A 23,288-nucleotide genomic window follows, 5' to 3' on the forward strand; every position below is an offset into this window, starting at 1 on the left:
CTATACAACTGAAGTACATCAACTCACTTGGCACTATAAAGCCTGCCACCAGATACAGCTTAATTGCCACTCTCTGATAGGATTTTGTTATGAGTCTACAAGCAATTGATTTACTATGGTCTCTGTGCAGTCAGACCTGTCTGCTAATGATAATCTCTATTTGCAGCCGCTCCCCAGCATTAGCCTTACCACCTCATCTCCACCTCAGATTATCAGACATTAGATTCTCTTAGGAAGTGCGCAACCTAGATCCCTCACATGCGCAGTTCACAGTAGGGTTTGCGCTCCTATAAGAATCTAATACCACTGCTGACAGGACAGGAGGTGGAGCTCAAGCAGTAATGGGAGCAATGAGGAGTGGCTGTAAATACAGATGAAGCTTCACTCACTTGCCTGCTGCTCACTTCCTGCTGTGCGGCCTGGCTCCTAACAGGTCACAGACCAGTACTGGGCCATGGCCCTGGGGTTGGGGTACCCTGCTTTATAGTGAACTTGTTTTTTCCCTCACCCAATCTAAATGAGGTTTCTGTTTCAGGTATAGAGAGGAGAGGGTTGTGGTTGGCATCTAGATGGTCAGAGCAGAGCATGACTAGTGAATAATATGGAAATGGAAAACTTCTTTCTGACCTTGTACTTTCACAATGAACTTGCAGCTGGCCCGGTTGTAGGCTCGGTCATAGGCAGTGTAACGAATCACATGCTCTCCTTCGGGAAAGTGAGAGCCAGGCTCTGGGCCCCGAAGCATCACCCTACATGGAACAGAGTGAAAGAACTACTGAGGAAAGGTATCCTTAGGATCAGGGTCTGGGGCACATCATCACTGTAGCCTCAGCCCAAGAGCCTGGAGAAGCTTCTGAGAAGCATAAAAGGTATCCATTACTCACCTGGTGATGGTACCATCAGCAGAATCTTTCACCAAAGGTGGGTTCCAGGATACTCGAGCAGTCAGTTTCTCTGGCTCTGCCATCTTCACACGTGAGTGGGGACAATGGATCTTGGGGGGATCTATGTCTGCCAAGGTCAGAAATCAGGTGTTGACTTATGGGTCCCATGCCTTCCCTGGAGGGAACCCATAGGGACAATACCACACCAGTGGGTAGGTAAAAGATAAACTCTCTATTCAAGATGCTCAAGAAAGCCCAGCTGTGGGGGATGTGATCATTTCTATAAGCATGTGCCCAGAGTGCCATCTTTATAGCAAGCAAGAATGCCTTCTGCAGTAAGAATTCTACATCCTTTGTGAACACAATACCAGGGTGACTCTTTGCAGCAAGAAAACTGGGAGTGACCAACATTTACCTACACATACAGGCTCGCTTCCACTCCATTGCCCATCTTCCATGCAGATTCTGCTGTGGTCACCTTCCAGGTGGTAGCCACTGGAACAGCTGTAGTCACAGCGGGAGTCAAGAAGCACCCCATTTGTGCAGGTGTAGGTGCCACTCGTAATGAATGGCAATGTGTGGCATCTCATCTCTAAGAGAAAACCAAATGGCAAGCTCAGTGGCCTGTGGGACTATCTGGAGGTGATGGTAGGGCATATAACATAGGGATAACCATATCAGAGAGAGAATAAAATGCAAAAACCCTACCTCTAACTGCCCTTACATTTTTGTGCCTAATTGCCTCTCTTTCCTAATTGCCTTCATATTTTTATATTATAAGATGCAGTAGTGCTGGGGTTATAAAAGAAGTAAATGACTTGTCCAAGTGCATGGACTTGTGCATGAACTTGAGATTCACACCTGAGTTTAGATCCCAGCTCCACCCTTTGCAAACTCTCGGACTTGAACAAGTTACATCATCTCTCAGAGGCTCAGTGTTTTCACCACTAAAATATGGATATATCATAGAACTGTTGTGCAGATTAAAAGGGATGATGCCTGCCCTAGCTGGTGTGGCTCAATGGATTGAGTTCTGGCCTGCGAAGCAAGGGGTCGCTGGTTTGATTCTGAGTTGGGGCACATGCCTGGGTTCCAGGCTGGGTCCCCAGTGGGGAGGTGGTGCATGGGAGGCAGCCGCATATTGATTTTTCTCTTCTCTCTTTCTCCTTCCCTTACCCTCTGTCTAAAAATAAATACATAAAATCTTTTTTTTTTTTTAAAGGGACAATGCATACAAACCTCTGGGCTCATTTAGGGCCTCAGCTGCTAATAGTTTTCATCTCTTGCTCCTCAAATGTTAGATATCTTTGAACAAATTCAGAGCCCCTTTTTAAGTATTATTTTGGTATTGTCACAAGCACTCCTCAGCTGAAGCTCACTTACGTGTGAAAGTAGGCTGGCCCTCTATCCAGATAAGATAAGGAAGGCCAGTGCCTAGAGCGCCAACTTTGAGGGTATTTGATTAAAGAAAACTCCATGTGCTTTAGATACTACATGTGCCAGAAGTGGAAACTGCTACCATAAGTTGATTGTGAACCTGTGCTTGCCAAAGTCTAGTTTGAAATATCTGATACTTGAAAGAAGTGGGCAAGTCATACATTCTTTTACATTGTTTAAGATCTAACACTGCATAAGTTCAATTAGTGCAGCTTTCCATAAAGATTCTATAAGCTATGTTCATTTTGCTTCAAGGCCAAATCAGACTTGCAGATTATTGCATTTTATGTTTTCCAGTATCCTTTATGCAAAAATTACCTCCCTGAAATCAGTGCCAAGAAGAAATGTTTGTCTTTTCAGGTGAACTTGTTTTCTTAATATATATGACAGTGAAAGATTCACTATTCAAAAACAGTAATTAACTCATTCTAGACACCTGGAAATATGTACATCTCCATTCTTTTAACTTGTTTTATATTCATTTATAGAATTATCTATTTAATTTTGTGAGGCCAATTCAAATTTGTTTTGGAAACAATGAGGTCCAAGTCCTAAAACAAATTAATTACTGTCATTTAAAGGGTGTGGTGGCTTCCTTATTTCTGGCTATCAAGCTTCTCCTGTCCCCCACAGCACGTTTTCTGACCAACCTAATTTCTCTCTGACTGATCAGTACCCTGTGTGATCACACAGAATTCATGTGCACACATTTGTGTTTCTATTCCATTAGCCTATAAGCTTCCTGTAGGTAATTGAGGAATTGAGTAAGCTTCTGAAGAAATCAGTGAAGGACCCAGCACACATGGATGTCCTACAAGTGCCATCCAGAAATAGACATATGGACAGACAAAGCTCAGCTGATATAAAAAAATAAATAAAAGTAGGCTGTAGATCTTGAATAAGAGATATGGATTTGGGAGTTGAGGGGGACATGATTTGGAATGTGTGTATTAGCATCCCCACATTCTAGCCAAAATATTCTTTGTGACATTCCAAAGAATGTTAAAAATAACAGATTTCTCATAGCTTCACTGACAAGGCCATATAAGGCCCTAGGCCAAGAAGTATTGCAGTTTGCCACAAGTTGGAAAGGGTCTGAGACCACACTTCCTTCAATATTCCAGAAGAAGGCCCAGGTCTACATCAGGCCCCAGACCCAGGTCTTATGAGCACTCCTCAGCCCCCAAGCCAGAAAAGCTGGTTACTGCTTAAATGCCCTTATTACTTGGACAATAACCATAGAGAGAGGAAATGAGCTAGAATGTTAGGATGGGGAAAGACTATTTTAGGTGCCTGTGGAAAGTCCTCAATTTGCACTTGATAGAAGGCATGGTAACACCTCCAGGCATATACCCTCAAGGACTGGCTGGCTGGCTGGCCTCTCTCACACACATGCATCAGCATCTGCACACACACCACTTACGCCTGCAGTAGGCAGTTCCAGACCAGCGGCGGCTTGGCAGACATTGCACCGACCTTCGTCCAATCAGTCGATAGCCCTGGTCACAGGAGAGATCACAACGAGTGCCCAGGCTGCTGTGATAATTTCCTCCCCTTGGTGAGTAGCATGTGGCTTCTCCGTCTTGGATGTTTAATGTATAACACCATCGGGGGGCTGTAGCAATAGAAGAAAAATAAGCTAGAAGTACAGTAATTAAAACAGTGTATTGGTAAAAAAGACAGACACATAAATCACTGGAACAGAAAAGAGAGTCCAGAAATAGACCCATACAAATATGATGAAATGATTTTTTTGACAAAGATGCAAAAGTAATTCAATGGAAGAAAGATACCCATTCGAACAAATGTTGCTTGAGCAATTGAACTTCCATAGTTTAAAAAAAGAACCAGAAGGGAGGGAGGTAGGGGGGAGGGGAAGGGAAGAAGGGGGAGGAAGAGGAGAGGAAAAGAATCTCGACCTAAGTTTTACACCTTATATAAAAATTAATTCAAAATGGACATGGATTTAAATGTAAAAAGTAAAATTACAAAAATTTTAGAAAAAATAGGAAAAAACCTCTGAGATCTAGAGCTAACGAGTCTTAGGCATGACACCAAAAGCACAATTAATGAAAAAATCAATAAGCTTAACCTTGTCAAAACTAAAAATTTTTTGTTCTATGAAAAGCACTGTTAATAGATGAAAGACCACCCACAAACTGGAACAAAATATTTGCAAACCACACATCCAACTAAGGACTGATATTTAGAATATATAAAGAACTCTAAAAACTTAACAGTAAAAAGAAAACAATTCAGTTAGCATACAGACGAAAGACACGAACAGACATAATACTGAAGACGATATACTGATGGCAAATAAGCACATAAAAAGATCTTCAGCTTCATAAGTCACTAGAGAAATGTAAATTAAAACTGCAACAAGATACCATTATATACCCATTAAAATATTTAAACTTAAAAAATACTGGCAAAACCAAGTGTTGGTGAGGATGGAAACTGGACTCTTATACATTCCTGGGGTAGACACAATATGAGACAGCCACTTTGGAAAATATTTTGTTAGTTTCTTATAAAGGTAAACATACACTTGCTATGCAACTCTGCAATCAGACTTTAGGTGTTTACCCAAGTGAAATGAAAACCTGTGTTCATACAAAATCCTGTATACAAATGTTTAAAGTATCTCTATTCAACAATACAAAGATGCAAGGAAAATAAGACCAGCAACACTGAAAGAGAAAAGAAACCAACAGAGACAAGAGGGAAGGAGGGAGTGGGGGCGGGGAAAAGGAAGGGAAGGGGAAAGTCAAGGAACATATAGCAAGGACTCATGGACAAAACCAAAGGGGAAGAGCTGAAGGAGGGAGGGAGGGTAGGAGGGGGCAAGGGAAAGTGGTGAGAGGTAGGCAGAGACAAATGTATTTGAAAGAATAAATTAATTAATTAAAAAAAGTATCTCTATTCATAATTGCCAAAGCTGGCAACAGTTCAAATGTCCTCTATGGGTGAATGGTTAAACTAACTGTTATTTATTCATACAAAAAAAGAAAGTGTTGATGCATGCACCAACATGGATGAATCTCCAATGCAGCTTTGTGAAGTGAAACAGGCCAAACTCAAAAGGCTGCATATTGCAGGATTCCTTTTATACAACATTTTGGATAAGGCAAAAATAAAGGGACAAATTGATGGTTTCCAGAGACCAGGGATAGAGTCCAGGATAACTTCAAAGAGGCAGCCCTGGGCAAGTTCTTGATGTGATAGAGCTGTTTGGTTCTGTGGTGGTAGTTATATAACTATGCATTTGTCAAAACTCATAGAACTCTGCACTAGAAAGAGTGAAAATCACAGTAGGTAAATTTAAAATATTTTTTTAAATGATACAAAGATAGAGGCTAGGGAGAGGAAGGGAATGCAATGTCAAAGAGGACTGCTTAAGAATGAAAGTCCAGGTATTGCAGGCAGACCTGGTCAGCCTGGCTCTGCATGAAGCTAATGGGAATTAGGGAGAGAGGAAGGGGGAGAGAGAGGCATGGATTGGATGTCGTCCTGTCCACACTATGACCAGGGAATGAAGCCACCACCTAGGTGTTTTTCAGCAGCCTGTTGTTTACATTTAAAGTAAAGAGGGAGGATGCATACAAAATCAGAAATGAAAGAAGAGTTAGGACAAACTCAAGAAATATAAAGGAGCATACAAGCATACTAGGAAAGACTGGGCGGCACCCAATTCAATAACCTCGAAAAAATGCACAAGTTCCTAGAAAAACATAGCCTTGCTAGATGGAATCACAAGGAATCGGAAAATCTAAATAGACCAATAAACAGTGAGGACATGGAAATAACGATCAAAAACTTCCCTGAAACTGAAAAGTCTAGGACCAGGTGGCTTCGCGAGTGGATTATACCAAACATTCAAGAAGACTGGATGCCTATCCTTTTCAAACTCTTCCAAAAAGTTGAAGAAGAGGCAACATTTTTAACACATCTAAGGAGGCCAACATAATGCTACAACAAAAACCAGCCAAGGATAACACACAGAAAAGAACACTGTAGACCAATTTATGATGAATACCTTTTGCAACAACATGGATGGAATTGGAGAATATTATGCTAAGTGAAATAAGCCAGTTGGTGAAAGACAAATACCATATGATCTCACCTATAAGTGGACTCTATTCAACAAAATAAACTAATGAACAAAATAAATCACAGGAATGGAAACATGGAGCAGAGTAAAAGTGACCAGAGGGGATGGGGAAAGAGGACAATGGTGGAAAGGAGGGAAACGGAATAGACAAAAACATGTAGGAATGACCCATGGACATGGACAACAGAGTGGGAATTGACTGTGGGAGTGGAGGGTCGGGGTGAGATGGGGGAGGGGAGTAAAGAGGGAAAAATTGAGATAACTGTAATAGAATAAACATGATTTATAAATTAAAAAACTGTACAAATAAAACAATGAATGAAAAAGACAAATATTAAAAATAAGTAAGTAAGTAAATAAATAAATGCACTTCTGGAAATTTTGGTAGAAAATACAAAGAATTAGGTCATTTCAATTCTTCAAGCCAAAAGAAATAAATTTCCCACAGGAAAAAAAAAATGAATGAAAGTCCAATTCCAGTTCAGTACTGAAGGTAATAAGGTCATTAAATCATAAAAGCATCATAAAATGGCATCATTGGCTACACAATAGGAATAACTCTCTAATGGGTTCAGATTTTAAAGGGACACCTGTAAGCAGGCAGAGGGCTACCTGTCCAAGGATGCATATACAAGATGACACAGATCTGTTAGTCTGAGGTCAGGAAAGCTAAAGCCCCATGTGAACTCATTCAATCCCTAAATCCCTAAATCCCTAAATCCTAAGGGACAAAAACGAAGAGGCTTTAAAAAAAAAAAAAAGCACATCAGGAGTTAAATGAAGAAGGAAAGGCTAGAGCCTCTGCTTGAAGGCAGCTGAAGAATGAAGACAGATGACAGTGAGAAAAACCACACACTTCAAGCACCAACACACTTGTTTGTGGCTTTTAGCATTAGTTTTGAGCCTGTGGCTGTGACGCAAGACTACCATCTGGAGACACCATCTCCAAATTACATAAAGTCTCAAGCACTACAGTTGCAGAACTGTTAATTATGTGATCACAACATATATCAGAAAGACTTTATATGGGAGCCTGGGACCTCAACAATCACTCCCATCCTATTTCTCTACCACATTCTGACAAGGAAAATGCACATCAGATTGGAATAGATAGAACAAGCAAAAATAGTAAAATGAAACATAGAGCTAAGAATAAATACTGAGACAGTGAGAAAGGGCCTAACTATTGTAATAAGTTCAAATTTCTTGGTCCAGAGGAATCCTGGTATAAAGAAAACATGTTGGGAAGCTGGAAAAGAACAAAAACATTATCTTAATTTTCTTTTTTCCCCAGATTTGAGGTATAATTGACTAATAAAACTATATATAATTAAGTTGTATAACATGATATTTTCAATTATATTTGACATTTACTATAGTTTTATATTAGTTTCAGGTGTACAGCACAGTAGTTAGACATATATAATTTATGAAGTGATCTTCCTGATATCTCTAGTAACTCCCTGGCACCATACATACAGTATTATTAAATATGTCACCATTCTGTACATTAGATCCCCAGAAGGCAAAAGAAGGCCCCTCTGGGTACTATAGCCTGGTGAGATCAACAGCACAGTTATCAGTATTCTGCAGTATTTAAACACAGGCTTATGAGCAGTTAGAAAGAGAAGTGATCAGTCTCCAGGTACCCTCAAGAACAAGGCATTCAAGACTGACCTCATATCCTTCTTGGGTATTGTCACCAGACTGGTAGAGCAGGGGAAATGGATAGTTACGCTATTTAGAAATAAGTGAAGCATCTGACAATGCCTTCATACCATTGATGTGGATGAGATGCAGAAACACAGGAGAGATGACAATATAGTTATGAAGATTCATAACTGGCTGAACAACAGTACCCAAAGAATGTTAATGGAAAACTGAAACTCAGAACATGGCTAAATACTAAATGGTGAAATGTCTGTCAGGAAATGTGCTAGTCATTACTGAGTAGCTACTGTGTGCTGGACACCATGCTTTATATTTTCATTTTCACATTCATCACCTCAAATATTTCTCCCAACAGCCCTGTATATTAAGCAGGTGTGTGTTCCTATCTTGCAGATGAGGAATTAACTTGCCTACGGTCCCTCAGCATGTAACCCAAGCTTTGTCTGGCTCTAAACCCATATTTTTTCCTAACCACAGTATCTATCACTGTAGCATGTTAAATTGCTATTTTGAAGTATAACTTTACACTTTTGAATAGGTAATGTAGCCACTTGGTTCAAAATCCAAAAAGTGTAAACTGTTACACAGTAAAGTCTCCCTCCCACTCCTGGTCTGACACACACAGCTGCTTGGTCCCCTCATAAAGAACTACTGTTAATAGTTTATGCATATAAAGCCAATATTGCTAGATAATCTTATATTTCCCTCTTTTTTAACATTTAGAATAGCATATTATGCCCACTGTTCTTACAAGTGCTTTTTTTAAAAATAAATTTAATGGGTTTTAGAGAGAGTCCCATATCACAAAAAGCATGAGATTTACTTAAATGAAACAACATAAAAATACATAGCACAGTGACTGGCACATGAAAGTATTTATGGTAAAAGGGCTAGAAGGTGGAAGATTTGGGACTTGAACTAAGGCCATGACCTCTGATCTGTGCAGCTATTCACCTGTCACTTCTCAGGGATTATAAAGGAAACAAAGGGCCTACAACAGGGTTAAAAGGGCCTTCTCTGTGATTATCTTCAGATAACTCTGGCAGAGTTACCAGCTTGCTCAGGACTGAAACAATCCTCAGAGAAAGGCAGTCTGGATGACTATCCTCAGAGAAGGGTTTCTGACTCCAAGCTAAGAGTCAGGATAGGGAATGACAAAAAGTTCAAGATGAATGAAAATGGCATCAAGTTACATGGGCAGTAAAATAATGATTTGTTTTTTACTGATTAAATCTTTATTTTTTTAAACACTAGGTTACATTTTTAATGAAAGAGATAGAATGAGCATGGCTTTGGAGTCAGGCAGACCTTGGTTTAAATTCCTGTTTGTCACCTCTAAGCTCTGCAACACTAAATTTCACTTTCCTGAGCTTATTTTCCTGATCTGTAAAATGGGGATAATAAATCAGTTTCATAGGGCTGTTTTGAGAATCAAATGAAATTGTGTGTGTAAACTACATCTAGTCCTAAATCAGTGTCTGGGTTTGAGCATCCCCCTTTAAGCAGCAACACCTGAAGAAAACATCCCCAAATTAAAAAAGTCTGAAGCTGTTGTTATGTGGTCACAAATACCTTACGAAGGAGGCTGGGACCTTAGGTTGTACTTTCCTGGCCACCCCTCCCTTGCAACACTGATAACTTCACTCAATTAGTTTTATCCCCAGAGCTAGGAGGCACTTGACCCCAAGGCCAAAGGTTGGCATATGGCTTATATTTTTCTAGAAGACTTTATACAGATTTAAAAATAACCAAGGAAGCAGGTTAATATTAATCACAGAATTGCTAGACCTCTTGAAAGTACATTCTGCATCTGCTGCTTCTTCTTATCCACTTCTATTTACAGTTTCCTACAATGCAGCTTCTGATCCCAGAATGCCAACCAGCCAAAAAACATGTTTTGATAATTTCCTTTTTACACAGCTCCGAGGGGGCTGTCATACATAGCTGTTTCTGTTAAACAGGTAAATATTTTGCTGAAGGTAATAAAAAGTAAACCAAAAGGGCAGTATATAATGAATGCAAAATTAGTGCTCCAGACAACAAATATTTATTTCGGAAGAGGTACATAGTAGTTACTCAATGAATATTCATTGAATAAATAAATAAAAGAATGAATGGATGAGGGAAAGCTCAGTGTGGGCTAATGTACTCAGGCAACAGAGTCGAGTTCTACTAAGCTGGCTGGAAAACAAATTTCATGAGTCGCTGGGCAGCTAGACTGAGGATAAATTCTGGAAGAAATGGTCACAGTGGCCCTGAAGAGGGGAAAAACATGAATCAGAGAATCCAGCTAGGAGGCAATTGACTTTATCCATGTGTGAGATAACAAAAGTTTTAATCCATGGATCAATAAAGAAATGACATCTTTTTGAATCAAGATGGCGGAGGAGTAAGTAGAAGTCACAGCAACCTCATCCCAGGACCAATCTGGAATTACAACTAAATTGTGGAGAAATCACCTGGAACAAACAACTGAACAATACTGAGAGTGGAGCCTTATAACCTCGGACAGACAGAAGAATCAGGTTTAGCACAACCAGACATGTAAGGAGTGCAGTAGAGACTTGAGAAGGTGGGTAGGGCGCCCACAGGCAGCAGCACAAGACAGTTATTGAAACAGCCAGGTGGACCCCCCTGAGAAGAGCGGTGTCAAAATTATAAGAGGGATCTCCAGCCTACAGCACAGAGCCCAAAAAGTACACAGATAATAGCCAGCTGCGAAAACGGGCAGAGTTGCTCTTTGCCAGAGGCAGGTGGCTGGAGACACAAAGAACCGTTTAAAAGGCCAACGCATAAATTTTTATTAGCATCCACTTAACCTGGGCTTCAACAAAGAGGGGGCAGAGTGGGCTAAAGACACCTGAGGAGAGATTGGGGAAGGAGGCTTAGGGGAGAGAACTAAGGGAGTAGCCAGCAGGATCCTGGTGCTCAGACATCCCCCATATGGCAGCATCCATCTAGCTCAGGCAGACCACTCCTCTGAGTGGCAGCAGCCTGAGAGGACCCAATAACCCCGCCCCCAGCAGGGACTCTGTCCTGCCCTGTGGTCTCTAAGCTGACCTGCTGAGTGCAAAGTGAGTAGACTAACAGCTGAAGGAGAGCCACAGACAGTAGATTCCTAGAAGTCTTGAACAGACTGCATAAGGCCAGTCAGGGCCAACATCTGACATCATCAGAAGCAGATCGAGAGAGAAAAAAACAGAGGTCTCCTACCATAGAAGTTAACACCACAAAGCCAGGAAATCAAGACAGATCAATTAAAGAAGCAGAAGCAAAAAAGAAGAGCCTCACAAATAATGGGAAGTAAAACACCCCCTAGTCAAAGGGAAATGAGTAATCCCCAGAAAGAGAAATAAATGAAATAGAGGCAAGTAAACTAACATATTTTGAGTTCAGAATGGCCATCATAAACAGGTCAACAAACAATGGGCGCTGGCAAGGCTGTGGAGAAAAGGGAACCTTGGTACACTGTAGGTGGGAATGCAGACTAGTGCAGCCACTGTGGGAAACTGGAATTTCCTCATAAAGCTAAAAATGGAACTGCTTTTTGGTCCAGTGATTCCACTACTGGGGTTATACCCTAAGAACCCCAAAACAAGAACCTATGCCCCCAATGTTCATAGCAGCACAATTTACAATAGCCAGGCACTGGAAGCAACATAAATACCCATCAGTAAATGAGTGGATCAAAAAACAATGGTACATTTACACAATGGAATACTACCATTCAGAAAGAAAGAAAGACCTATTATCCTTCATGACAGAATAGGTGGAACTGGAGAGCATTATGCTAAGTGAAATAAGCTAGGGGGTGAAAGGCAAATACCATATGATCTCACCTATAAGTGGAACCTAATCAACAAAACAAACAAGCAAGGAAAATATGACCAGCAATAGTGAAAGAAAAAAAGAAACCAACAGAATCAAGAGGGAAAGAGGGAGGCGAGTGGGAGGGAGAGGAGAAGGAAAGGCCAAGGCAAGGAACATGAAAAAAGGACCCATGGACAAAGCCAAAGTGGGAAAGGACTGAAGGAGGGATGGGGATGTGGGGAAGGGGAAAGTGGTGGCGGGAAAATGGAGACAAATGTCTTTGAACAATAAGAAAAAAAGAAAAACAAAAGAAACATTTTAAAGATAGTAAAAACTTTAAAGAATGAAATACAAAGAAGATAAAAAAAGATTTTGAATTCAAAACAACGGTTCTAAGGAAGCTCAATGAGCTCAGTGAGCTCAGGGAGAACTACAAAAAACTACATGGAATCTACAAGGAACTTACTGCAAACTATATCAGCATGAAAAAGGACATATAAACTATTAATAAGAGACAAGAGGAAATGAAGAATACAATTTCTGAATAGAAGAACACAGTAGAATGACTCAAAAGCAGGCTCGATGAAGCAGAGGATCGAATTAGCAAGCTGGAGGGCAAGGTAGAAAAAAGCTCCCAGAAGGAGCAAGAAATTCAAAAAAGACTCAGAAAAAAATGAAGAGGCATTTAGGGAAATGCAGGACAACCTGAAACATAATAATATCCGGGTAATAAGGATACCAGAAGGAGAAGAGGAACAAGGGATAGAAAACCACTTTGAAAAAGTAATGTTGGAAAATTTCCCTAATTGGAGGAGAGAAAAAGTCACACAAGTCCAGGAAGCACAGAGGGTCCTCTTTAAGAGGAACCCAATGAGGTCCACTCCAAGACACATCATCATTAATATGGCAAATATCAGACAGATAATCCTAAAGTGAGCAAGGGAGAAAGAGGTAGTAACATATGAGGGAGCCCCGGTATGGCTAGCAACTGACTTCTCAGCAGAAACACTACAAGCCACAAGGGAATGACAAGAAATATTCCAAATAATGAAAAGCAAAGACCCTGCAACCAAGACTACTCTACCCAGCAAGGCTCTCAATGAAAATGGAAGGCAAAATAAGGGGCTTCTGTGACAAAAAAAGGCTAAAAGAATACAACTCCACCAAACCAACATTGCAAAATATGCTAAAGGGACTGCTTTAAGATTAAGAAAAAGAGTCTATGAATACCCAGTTCCTTTCATGGTCACCAATACTTGATATTACCAATATTTTTAATACTCAGTAATCTGATTGTGACAATGACATGTTACTTTAATGGTTAATTTATTATTTGTTGAAACTAAACCTGTTTTTGTATGTTTCTTGCCTATTTCTATTATTTTTAAAAAGCTTTAAATGACTTTTTCATATTCTTTATCCATTTTTGATTAAATGTTGGTAGAATTGTTGCCTTAAAAAGAAAAACAAACAAACAAACAAATCCCTCCAAAAACTATTAACCCTTTTTTAGATGTGTGGCAAATACTTTCCTATTCTTTTACTTGTCCTTTAACTTTTTTTATATGTATATTACTGTAGAGTCTTAATGTTTAATATAGTCATATTGCCAATATTTTACTTTATAGCTTCTGAGTTTGAATATGTTACTTCAGGGTAAGAAAATATTATTTTGAATTATCTCCAAAATCTCCTTAGATTTTACATATTGATTTGTAACTCACCTGAATATTTCTTGTATAATGTGTGAAATAGGTCTCTATATTTGTTTTATTTTAAGTAATAGTGGTCCGTGAACCTTATTTGTTGAATAAGCCTTACTTTCCCCATTGATTTGAAATATCAATTTGATCATGTATTACATTGTTAAACAGATATATACATTTGTTCTAGAATGTTCATTTTATCTCATTGATCTACTTGATTATTTCTGTGCTGGTGTCATGTTGCTTTAATTGCTGAGACTTTATAATGGATTTAATTTTTTTAATATCTTATAATGGTTCTTGACATTTATAAAAAATAAAATCAATCTGCATTTAAAAAATAAAAGAAGGAAAGAAGGAATTCCTACCTTTTGCGACAGCATGAATGGAATGGAAGAATATTATGCTAAGTGAAATAATCCAGTCTGTGAAAGACAAATACCATATGATCTTGCCTATAAGTGGAATCTATTCAACAAAATAAACTAACGAACAAAATAAATCATAGGCATGGAAACATGGAGCAGACTGAAAGTGACCAGAGGGGATGGGGAAGGAGGACAATGGTGGAAAGAAGGAGAAGGCACTAAACAAAGAACATATATGAATATCCCACAGACATGGACAACAGAGTGGGAATTGACTGTGTGTGGGGGGGTGGTATGGGTGGAGGAGGGCAAAGGGGGAAAAACTGAGACAACTGTAATAGAATAAACATGATTTTAAAAAATAGATCCAGTCAGAAACAAAGCTTATAGTAATTGAAATAAAGAATATTTACAGCGAAACAAGAGGAGAGTGCATGAAGCTAAGAATCAAATTAATGAACTGGAACATAAGGAAGCCAAAAAAAGCTACGCAGAACAACAAAAAGAAAAAAAAATCCAAATAAAACGAGGACAGCATAAACAGTCTCTGGGACAACTTCAAGAGGTCCAACATTTGCATCATAGGAGTACCAAAAGGAGAAGAGAAACAGCAAGAAATTTGAAATCTGTCTGAAAAAATTATTAAAGAAAAATTCCCTGATTTGGTGAAGGAAATAGACATGCAAGTCCAGGAAACAGAGAGTCCCAAACAAGATGGATGCAAAAAGGCCCACTCCAAGACACATCATAACTAAAATGCCAATGGTTAAAGATAAAGACAGAATCTTAAAAACAGCAATAAAAGCAGTTAGAAACCTATGGGGGAATTCCCGTAAGACTGTCAGCTGATTTCTCAAAAGAAACTTTGTAGGCCAGAAGGGATTGACAAGAAATGTTCCGGGTCATGAAAATCAGGGACCTACAGCCAAGGTTGCTCTACCCAGCTAAGATATCGTTTAGGATCAAAAGGCAGATAAAGAGCTTCCCAGACAAGACAAAACTAAAGGAGTTCTCCATCACAAAACCATTATTATATGAAATGCTAAAGGGACATTTAAGAAAAATAAGATAAAAACTAGGAACATTAAAATGACAATAAATACATATCTATCATCAATTGAATCTAAAAACACACTAAGCAAAGAGCAGAGGCAGAATCATGGATACAGAGAGCATTTTGATAGTTTCCAGATGGGAGTGGGGTATGGGGGAATGGGTGAAGAGGTGAGGGAATTAATAAGTACAAATAGGTAGTTATGAAATAGTCATGGGGATGTTAAGTACAGTACAGGAAATGGAATAGCCAAAGAATTTATATGCATGACCTGTGGACATGAAGAGTGATGTGGGGATTGTCTGAGGGTGTGGGGGTTTCTGGGTGGAAGAAGGTAAAGAAAGAAAAATTGGAACAACTGTAAGAGCATAATCAATAAAATAAACTTTTTATTTATTAAAAAAAGAAATGACATCATTTTCCCCCCAAGCATTTATTTGTTTGTTTGTTTGTTTGTTTGTTTTTAAATACATTTGTCTCTGCCTCCCCCCCACCACTTTCCCTTGCCCCCTCCCTCCTTCCCTCCCTCAGCTCTTCCCCTAGAAATGACATCTTTTGATGAATGACTAGTGAGAGGTGATGAGGAAAAGGGGGCTATTAAAGATGACATGGGCTAATTAAGGTGTCATTGAGGTATTTTGAAAAAATCTTTAGAAAAATGAAGGGAGATGGGGAGAGAGAGAGAGAGATGTGACAGAGAAACATCAGTTGGCCTCCTCCCCTGTGTGCCCGGACCAAAGATCGAACCTGCAACCTAGGTATATGCCCTGACTGGGGATTGAACCTAAAACCTTTTGGTGTATGCGATGACACTCCAACCAACTAAGCCACTCAGCCAGGGTGATTGAGGTAATTTTAGGAGAATGATGACACCATTATCAAAAGTAGGAAGATCATCTGTTAGAGCCTTTTTCAGGGAAGATGAAAAAATTTGGCTTTAGATATATCCAAATGGAAGTGTCCAGCAGCAATTGGAGATGTAGTTCAGGAGTTCAGGAGACAAGTCAGGGTCGCCCAAAGTTCAGATCCATGCCTGATTCTCTCTTTTGTAACAGCTACCGAGCCCATCTCCCTTCTTGTCTTCAGCTGTAACCAGAATAGCTAAATTTCATGGAACACAAGGAAGGAGGCTTGAGAAGAGTGGGTGTGCTACTGCTGAGAGGCTAGGGATACTTAAATGCCAGAAAGGGCCATATGATTTGGGCTTTGGGATAAAGTGACTTTCAAGGTATGTTATTTAAAGCATGGTGATTTGTGGAAACAGACTATAAGGAGTTTAGGAATTAGTGGGTGCTGAGATTGAGAGGCAGTAGGTGTGGAGCATTTGGCAGTGAGAACATAGGTAGAAGACAAGAAAGGAGCACACAGGAGCCCAAAGCTTTGATAATTTCTTGATTGAACCTATTTTCTCAAGGATTGTCATTTACCTTCTTGCCAAATATAATGTTTTCAGCACCCTCAATTTGTCTCTGCAATATTTGACCCAGTGGACCTTTTATCACTTCCCCTTCCTTAAAACCCTCTTTTCCGATGGCTTCTGTAGTATAATAGATACTTATCTTGATCTCCTTCTACATGGCTGACCATTAACTGTCTCTTTTTACCTTGTTGGCTCCTTTTGTCCTACTGACATCTGTAGATGTCTTCTAAGGCTCTGACATTGGTCCTCTGTTACTTCAGACAGCTCATCCATCTAAGCTGATGGCTCACAAAGCTCCATCTTTCCTCTTCCCACAGCCTGTAGTGCACATTCACTAAACCAGTTTTCTTTTTTAACCTTATTAAAAGCAGGGCTATAGAGTTCTCCCAAGTATTTAGACTGGATGCTTTCAGACATCCTTTTGTTTCCTAGCCTCTGGTACATCAAATCTGTACCAAGTCCTGCTCTCTCTCTCTCTCTTTAAGATTTTATTTATTTATTTTTAGAAAAGGAGAAGGGAGGGAGAAAGGGAGGGAGAGAAGTATAGATGTGAAAGAAACATCAATTTTTCATCTCTCCCATGTATCCTGACTAGAGACTGAACCCACAACCCAGGCATGTGTCCTGACTGAGAATCAAACCAAGTCACCTCTTGCCTTGTGGAACAACGCCTGACCAGTTGAGCCACACCAGTCAGGGCTTGCCATCTTTTTCTTTGAAACATCTCTAGGGTTCGTCCTTACCCTCCATTTCTTTGCCACTACCCTGTTACTGATCCCTGGAGAGTCTCCTTGACCCAGGCTCTACCTGTCCTGAACCCCTACTTTCTGTACACAATAACACAAACAATAATAAAGTTAATAGTCTGAAATGTCACCCCTCTGGGAAACACATATGATTGATGGCTCTTTATAACTCATAGTACAACAGCTACAGTCTTCTGCATGGTTTGCAAGGCATAAAAACGAGAATCTTAGAAATGTAAGGGATATTAGATAGCACCTTTCCTTCTAGCATAGGAATAGTTATCCAGCCTTCTTCACAGACAGTCCTCCTGCCCTTCCTTAGAAGAGTCTGTAGATCATGGAGCCTTCCCTAGATTGGTCTCACTCTTTATATTCAAATTATTTTCTACTACTTCCTCCACATCCCATCCCCTTCAGTCAGTTCCTTTCTCTGAGAGGTTCGTTCTTACCTTTGTATCCATGGCCATCTCCTTTTCTGAATGCCCTCCCTTTCCCTTTACAGTTCTCAAAATCTACCCAAAATTCAAGACCTATTCTAAATGTCATCTTTCATGATCCTTTCCCCGACTTCTTTTCCTTAACTCCTATTGCACTTACTCCTGCCATAGTTTCATACTTACTTGCTCTACATGTGCTCATTTTATTGCCCATTCAATAATTCCTCCCCCAGCAGAATGTAAGCTCCTTGGGGGACCACAAGTTTTTGTATCACCCACTGCTTACTTTGCACAGGACTCAGATATACAGGAGGGACTCAGTCAATACTTAATGACTAACAATAGATAGGCAACCTTAGTGCTAGAGAGGTGAGGTGACACAGCAAGTCAGTAACCAAGTTCAAGATTGGAAATAACAGCTTCTGATCCCCTGAGCTTAAGTTTTGGCAGATACAAGCCAAGCTGGATAAGGATGCTTCAGGGAGGACCTGGGCCTTAGGCCAGAAAAGACCCTTTCTGAGCGTGAGAAGCACTGAGGATTACCTCGGTAGTCTAGGGCAGGTACCTGTCGCACCTCTTCAGCATATACTTCATTGTAGCTTTCATCTGGATTGTAGCCTGAACCTATAGTGAATAAGACAATATCAAGATGACATATTGATTTCATACTCAAGTCCTTACTAACCTTTCCCCCTTTCAACTTGGTATCTTACTGAGCATTCTATGTTTGGAGAGCCATGTGGATGTTTAATGGGGAAAATTCTACCTTGTAAAGCAGCAGAACTATTTGTGGGCAAACCTCAATACCTCAGGTGCATTAAGGGAGAGCTCCTGGAGTGGGGTGGGGTGGTATGGTACTGGTAGAAGTAGAAGCCTCCATTTAAAAAAACGAACTTCTTGACCATTCATCAATTCCACCAATCTGGACTACAAATGACCCATTTCCTTGATGCAGCACAGTCTTGGTGAGCTGTTGATTGCTAAGCTCTGAGGTTGAACAGTTGTCTCAGGTAGAAGGAAAAAATAGAGCCTGAATTAGGGTCCTTCCAGTGGTGATAAGCCTGTTCACAGTCCTCAGAAGGAAATGATTCCTTAACCTCCCACTAGCTCACAGGGCACCAGCTTTTTGCCACCTGGTTGCCATTGCTAAGTTGCCATAGCCATGCCAGTGCAAATAGAGAGGGCTAAAAAGGCCAGGGGAAATGAGAATAGTTTCACATCCTGAGTGGTTTGTCCTGGTTTGGAGGAAAAAGCAAGCAAAGTCCTTTGGAGAAATTTCTGGTTCCTCTAATCAGCAGGAGCTTTAGTGGGGAGTTGATGAGCTGGATAATATTCCCAGTCCATTCCAATTCTGTTAAGTGGCTCATTCCCTGGTACTGGCAGATCTGCGGCTGTCTGGGAGACTAAAAAGTGTGTTCCACCAGGTGGCAGGAAATCAGTCACGAACACAAACTAATTGGAATACGACTTGGTCTTTTCAGGAGTGAAGTTTCAGGAAGCCCTCCTTACAGCCTCCCTGAGTCCTAATCCATGCACAGGAATAAAGCAACAAGCCATTCTAGAGTCAGAAAGCAATTCTTCACTTCCAGAAGAGAGTGTGCTTCCAGAAGAGGGCTGGGTTTTATTGCTGGAGCCCTTTGGCCTGTGTAAACACTCAGACCACAGGCATGCCTGCTTCTTCTCTGGGAAGCGGCTCAGGGTCCCCTGCACTAAACCATGGAGCAGAAGGCTAGATGATGAAGCTCCTCTATTCCTCATAGATTAGGGATGGAGGGTGTTGGGAAACCAGTCCCACTTGATGAACAAGGGAATGAATCAAATTGAAAGTTTGCCTTATGAAATCATATCCTTTTGGTTTGCTCTCATTCCAGAGGAAAGGGTTCATTTTTTTCTCTTTCCCTTGACTTTTTCTATTTTCTCCTCAGGCTTGCTCTCTTTTCCCACATGGGAAGTTTCTGTGGAGGGCTGAAATCTCACCAGCTGTTTCAGTTTAGCATAGCCTCAAAGACTTACAGCTCCTGTAAACAGGAGGCCAGATGTGTCTGATTCCCTAAAGGATTCAGTCCCCACACTCTTGTTACAGAACTTGCTTATGAAGAAAGGTTCAGCAGAGAGCAAGCCTCTGTTTACCGGAAGAGCAAGCAGGAGTGACAGAGGCCTATGGCTGGATAACAAAGACTGCTAACATCACTGAGTACATGTTCTCTCTTCAGTCCGTTATATGTGTTATTTCATTATGTCATCCAAACATCTCAGTGAGGTTGACACCCGCATTTCTTTTTGATGTACAGATGAGGAAACAGGCTCAGGGGAGTGAATTGAGTATCCCATGTCTCCAAACTAGTAAGGTGTAGAGTGGGCATTCCAGCCCAGAGCTGTTTCATTTGCTTAATACCAAATTCAGACACTCCACTAAAGATAGCAGTAGGGAGGACTTTGGACAATGTCCAGCAGGGCTAAAATTTCAAAATCTCTTTTTGTAATCCAGCTTTTTTACTCTGGGTATGTGGGATTGAAAGCCACCAAACATTTTACATCATTCCAGAACTTCAAGGGATGTGGGAAAGCTGAAAGGAGGACTCAGCCAGATGATTATAGTCTCCAAACAGGGTGCAAAGGTAGCTGCACCAGTGCTAACTTTGCTTTGTGACAGGAATGGGCCCAAGCCATCTAACTTTAAGCATTTCCACTTCCCCTCTCTGCTCATATTTGGGTATTTTCTGCAAATATTAGAATACAAGGTGAGATATAACTACAAGGGCACCCTTTCCACATTGCTCTATCTGCTTGTCCTTCTTCAGCCCCAGAGGAGAGAGGTTTGTACAGCATTTCTCAAGCACTGCCCTTCACAAAGCTACAGTTACAAATGTAACTGACAGTTGAAGACTATTTTCAGGTCCACACTAATGCTTGGCTTATAATAGCAAATATGGTCTGACTTCCTGGACTGCACAGGTATTCCAATATCCACCTTTAACACACTGTTTGCTTTATTTATAGTCTTAACCCTTCCTAACTCCTGCTGGGAACCCCCCAAAAAACCCAGCATTATTTCTAGAGGGTGGTTGCCTTGTAGTACAGGTTTCCCACACTAGGTGAGTATCCTAGGAACAGCAGGGTACCAGCTGCTGTTGTGAGAGGTTGCATTCAGCTTCAGTGAATTTTTTTCGAAGACTTTCAACACGTTTGCCCATTTCATGATGGGTGATTTACCAGTGCATCTGCCCACATTGAGCTGTGTTCAGCAGTTTTTGACCCAGAACGACATGACTCCTGTGCTGCACTCTCCCTATTCACCTGATCTTTCCCCAAGCAACTTTTTTTTGTTTCCCCAATGAAAAAAAGTCCTCAAAGGCAAACATTTTGTCAATGTGGAAGAGGTGAAACAAAAAAAAGCAGAAGCACTAAAAGGCATAAAAATCTACAAGTCCAAAACTATTTTGAGTGGTGGCAAAAACATCTTGATAGATGTATTGTATAAAATGGAGATTACTTTGAAGGTGACAGAAGTTTAAACATGTAAAAATAAATACACAATTCTTTTATAAATAAATTACAGTTTTTTTGCCCCTTTATATATATATATATATATATACACATATATATATATATATATATATATACACGTATGTATATATTATATTTGTATGTGTACATATATTTATAGTGTATATAGTAAATGAATGAACAAATGCATGGAGCATGGTCAGACAGCTGAGCTAGCAATGTGGGGAAGGATTACCGGAAAATCCCAAATTTCTCTCATCATGTAGCCTCCTAAGAAAAGAATAAGAGAGAATGAGTGGGCATGTAGGGCTGTCAGAGATTTCACAGCCTGGGCTCCTCAGAAGTAGTGACCCTGGTGATTCTTACGGAAGTGGAAGTGCCACTTTTGCAAACAGCCCTTTGAGAACTTCAGATGAATCTAAGTCTTTAAATAAAATTGCCCTTTCCTCAAGACTCCAATAGATCAGGCTTTCACCCTGGAAAAGATAAAGGCCTTTGTATTCCATGAGGTTTCTTACAGCTGTTCATAACTGAGTTTTGAGACATCTAATCTCTACTTCCTAAGTCCTACAGTTTTTTCTTGGATTTTGATCTTGTGTACTTGAACTGTAACTTGGGGAGTTTGGGAAAGATGGTTTCTTTAACCCCAAACAGTATATACTCTGCCAAGGGCTTGACTTGAATTTCTTCATCTCAATGTCAGCCCTTTGTGCTTTACCCCCTATAAAGCCAGATTAAGCCAAAGAGATGAATAAGCTTGCATATTTGTTTGAAAGCTTCATGTAGCTGTTCCAGACAAACAGAGCTATTGCTAGAGGCCTCCACCAGGAGCCCAGGACATGTGGAAAATTTTAGCTGCAATGACTGTGGCTGTGATGGAAGCAGCTTGTTATTTACTCATCTCTGGATATTTTCCTAATTACAGTGGTTGGGCCTGTCTCTTCTCCCTACTCCCTCCAGCCCCCATAAGGGCAGACACTGCAGGCCACAGAATATTCTTAGTACTTGGAATGCCAACTGGGCTCCATCAGAAACCTCTGTCTGCCCCTTAATTATGTTTCCATCATTTCACCCCTTCCCCTCTTCTCTCCCCTCACTGAGTTTGTGCTTTTCAGCCCCCTATGTCTCTAAGGGCAAAGGGTGAAACATTCAGGAATTCACAACTCTCCATCCCTTCTGAAGTAAGGAACAAGCCAGAAGAAACTGGGAAATTCCTTTGTGAGAATGAAATCCGTATTGTTGTTAATAGTTCTGGCACAAAGGGGATATAAAAACATAATCCTATAAATAAGGTCTAGGGGAGAGATGGAAGAAGGGAAGAAGGGAGGAGGGAAGAGAGAGGGAGGGAGAAAGCAAAGTGCAGAAGCAGGTGAGGACAATGGCCTCAAAAGCCATCTAGTCCAACCTACTCATTTTTAGCTGGTGTAGCCTCTTTTTAAATATCTCTTGTTAGTTTGCCTCAAAAGCCTCCTTTGGTAGCCTGTTGCAATGTTTAACCATCTTTGTTGTTGAATAGTTCTTATTTTTATCTAATTTGAGTGTCTCTCATTGCAGTCTAACTCTTCCCATTTCTAAGATTTGGTCTCGGCCCTGCCATTCCTGGAAATAATGGGCCACAGCTCCTAGAACTTACCTGTGTACCATGTTGGTGCCACTGCTGGAGCAAGGAAGAGCAGCAGAGAGAGAGCTCCTCTTTGAGTTATTTGACCGGTCATCCTTTTAAGAGGTAGAGATTATTAGGGAGGAAAGAATAGGGGTACGTGGCCAGAAATGCCAGGGCAAAAAAAAATAAATTTCATAAATCAGCCATCAGTTAGCTTCCCAAAGTGAGAGGAAGCAGAAATGTGGGATCTGCAAGGAAGAAGAGAGATTTTTAAATTAATGAATGCCTGCTATATTATCCCAGGGTTTCATGGACAAAGTCAAAATGGGGAAAGATTGAAGGAGGGAGGGGGGAGGGTAAAGTGGTGGGGGGAAGGTGGAGACAAATGTATTTGAAAAAATAAATTAATTCATTTAAAAAATAAAATTAAAAAATTTTAAAAATTAAAAAAAAGCTAAACAAAATGGAGACAAGCAATCAACTAGATGCAGGGTTCAAAACACTGGTTATAAGGATGCTCAGTGACTTTAA

At 40.4% G+C, this 23,288-nt stretch overlaps 1 protein-coding gene across 1 annotated transcript in view; it reads right to left on the bottom strand.

Moving 5' to 3' along the window:
• The window catches only part of SRPX2 (sushi repeat containing protein X-linked 2), a 36,417-nt gene extending 13,421 nt beyond the window's left edge, over positions 1–22,996 (bottom strand). The window contains exons 1-6 of the mRNA XM_054587890.1: positions 22,788–22,996; positions 18,191–18,271; positions 3,745–3,936; positions 1,300–1,476; positions 885–1,011; positions 628–749 (exon numbers count right to left, since the gene is read on the bottom strand). Of these exons, the coding sequence (XP_054443865.1) occupies positions 628–749; positions 885–1,011; positions 1,300–1,476; positions 3,745–3,936; positions 18,191–18,271; positions 22,788–22,869 (781 nt within the window). The 5' untranslated portion in view covers positions 22,870–22,996. The remainder of the gene's footprint in view (positions 1–627; positions 750–884; positions 1,012–1,299; positions 1,477–3,744; positions 3,937–18,190; positions 18,272–22,787) is intronic.
• Between the last annotated feature and the right edge of the window lie 292 nt (positions 22,997–23,288).

The sequence above is a fragment of the Pteronotus mesoamericanus genome, unplaced genomic scaffold (genome assembly GCF_021234165.1).
Source record: "Pteronotus mesoamericanus isolate MK-2021 breed Mesoamerican mustached bat unplaced genomic scaffold, CSHL_Meso_final scaffold_12, whole genome shotgun sequence".
Lineage (NCBI taxonomy): Eukaryota > Metazoa > Chordata > Mammalia > Chiroptera > Mormoopidae > Pteronotus > Pteronotus mesoamericanus.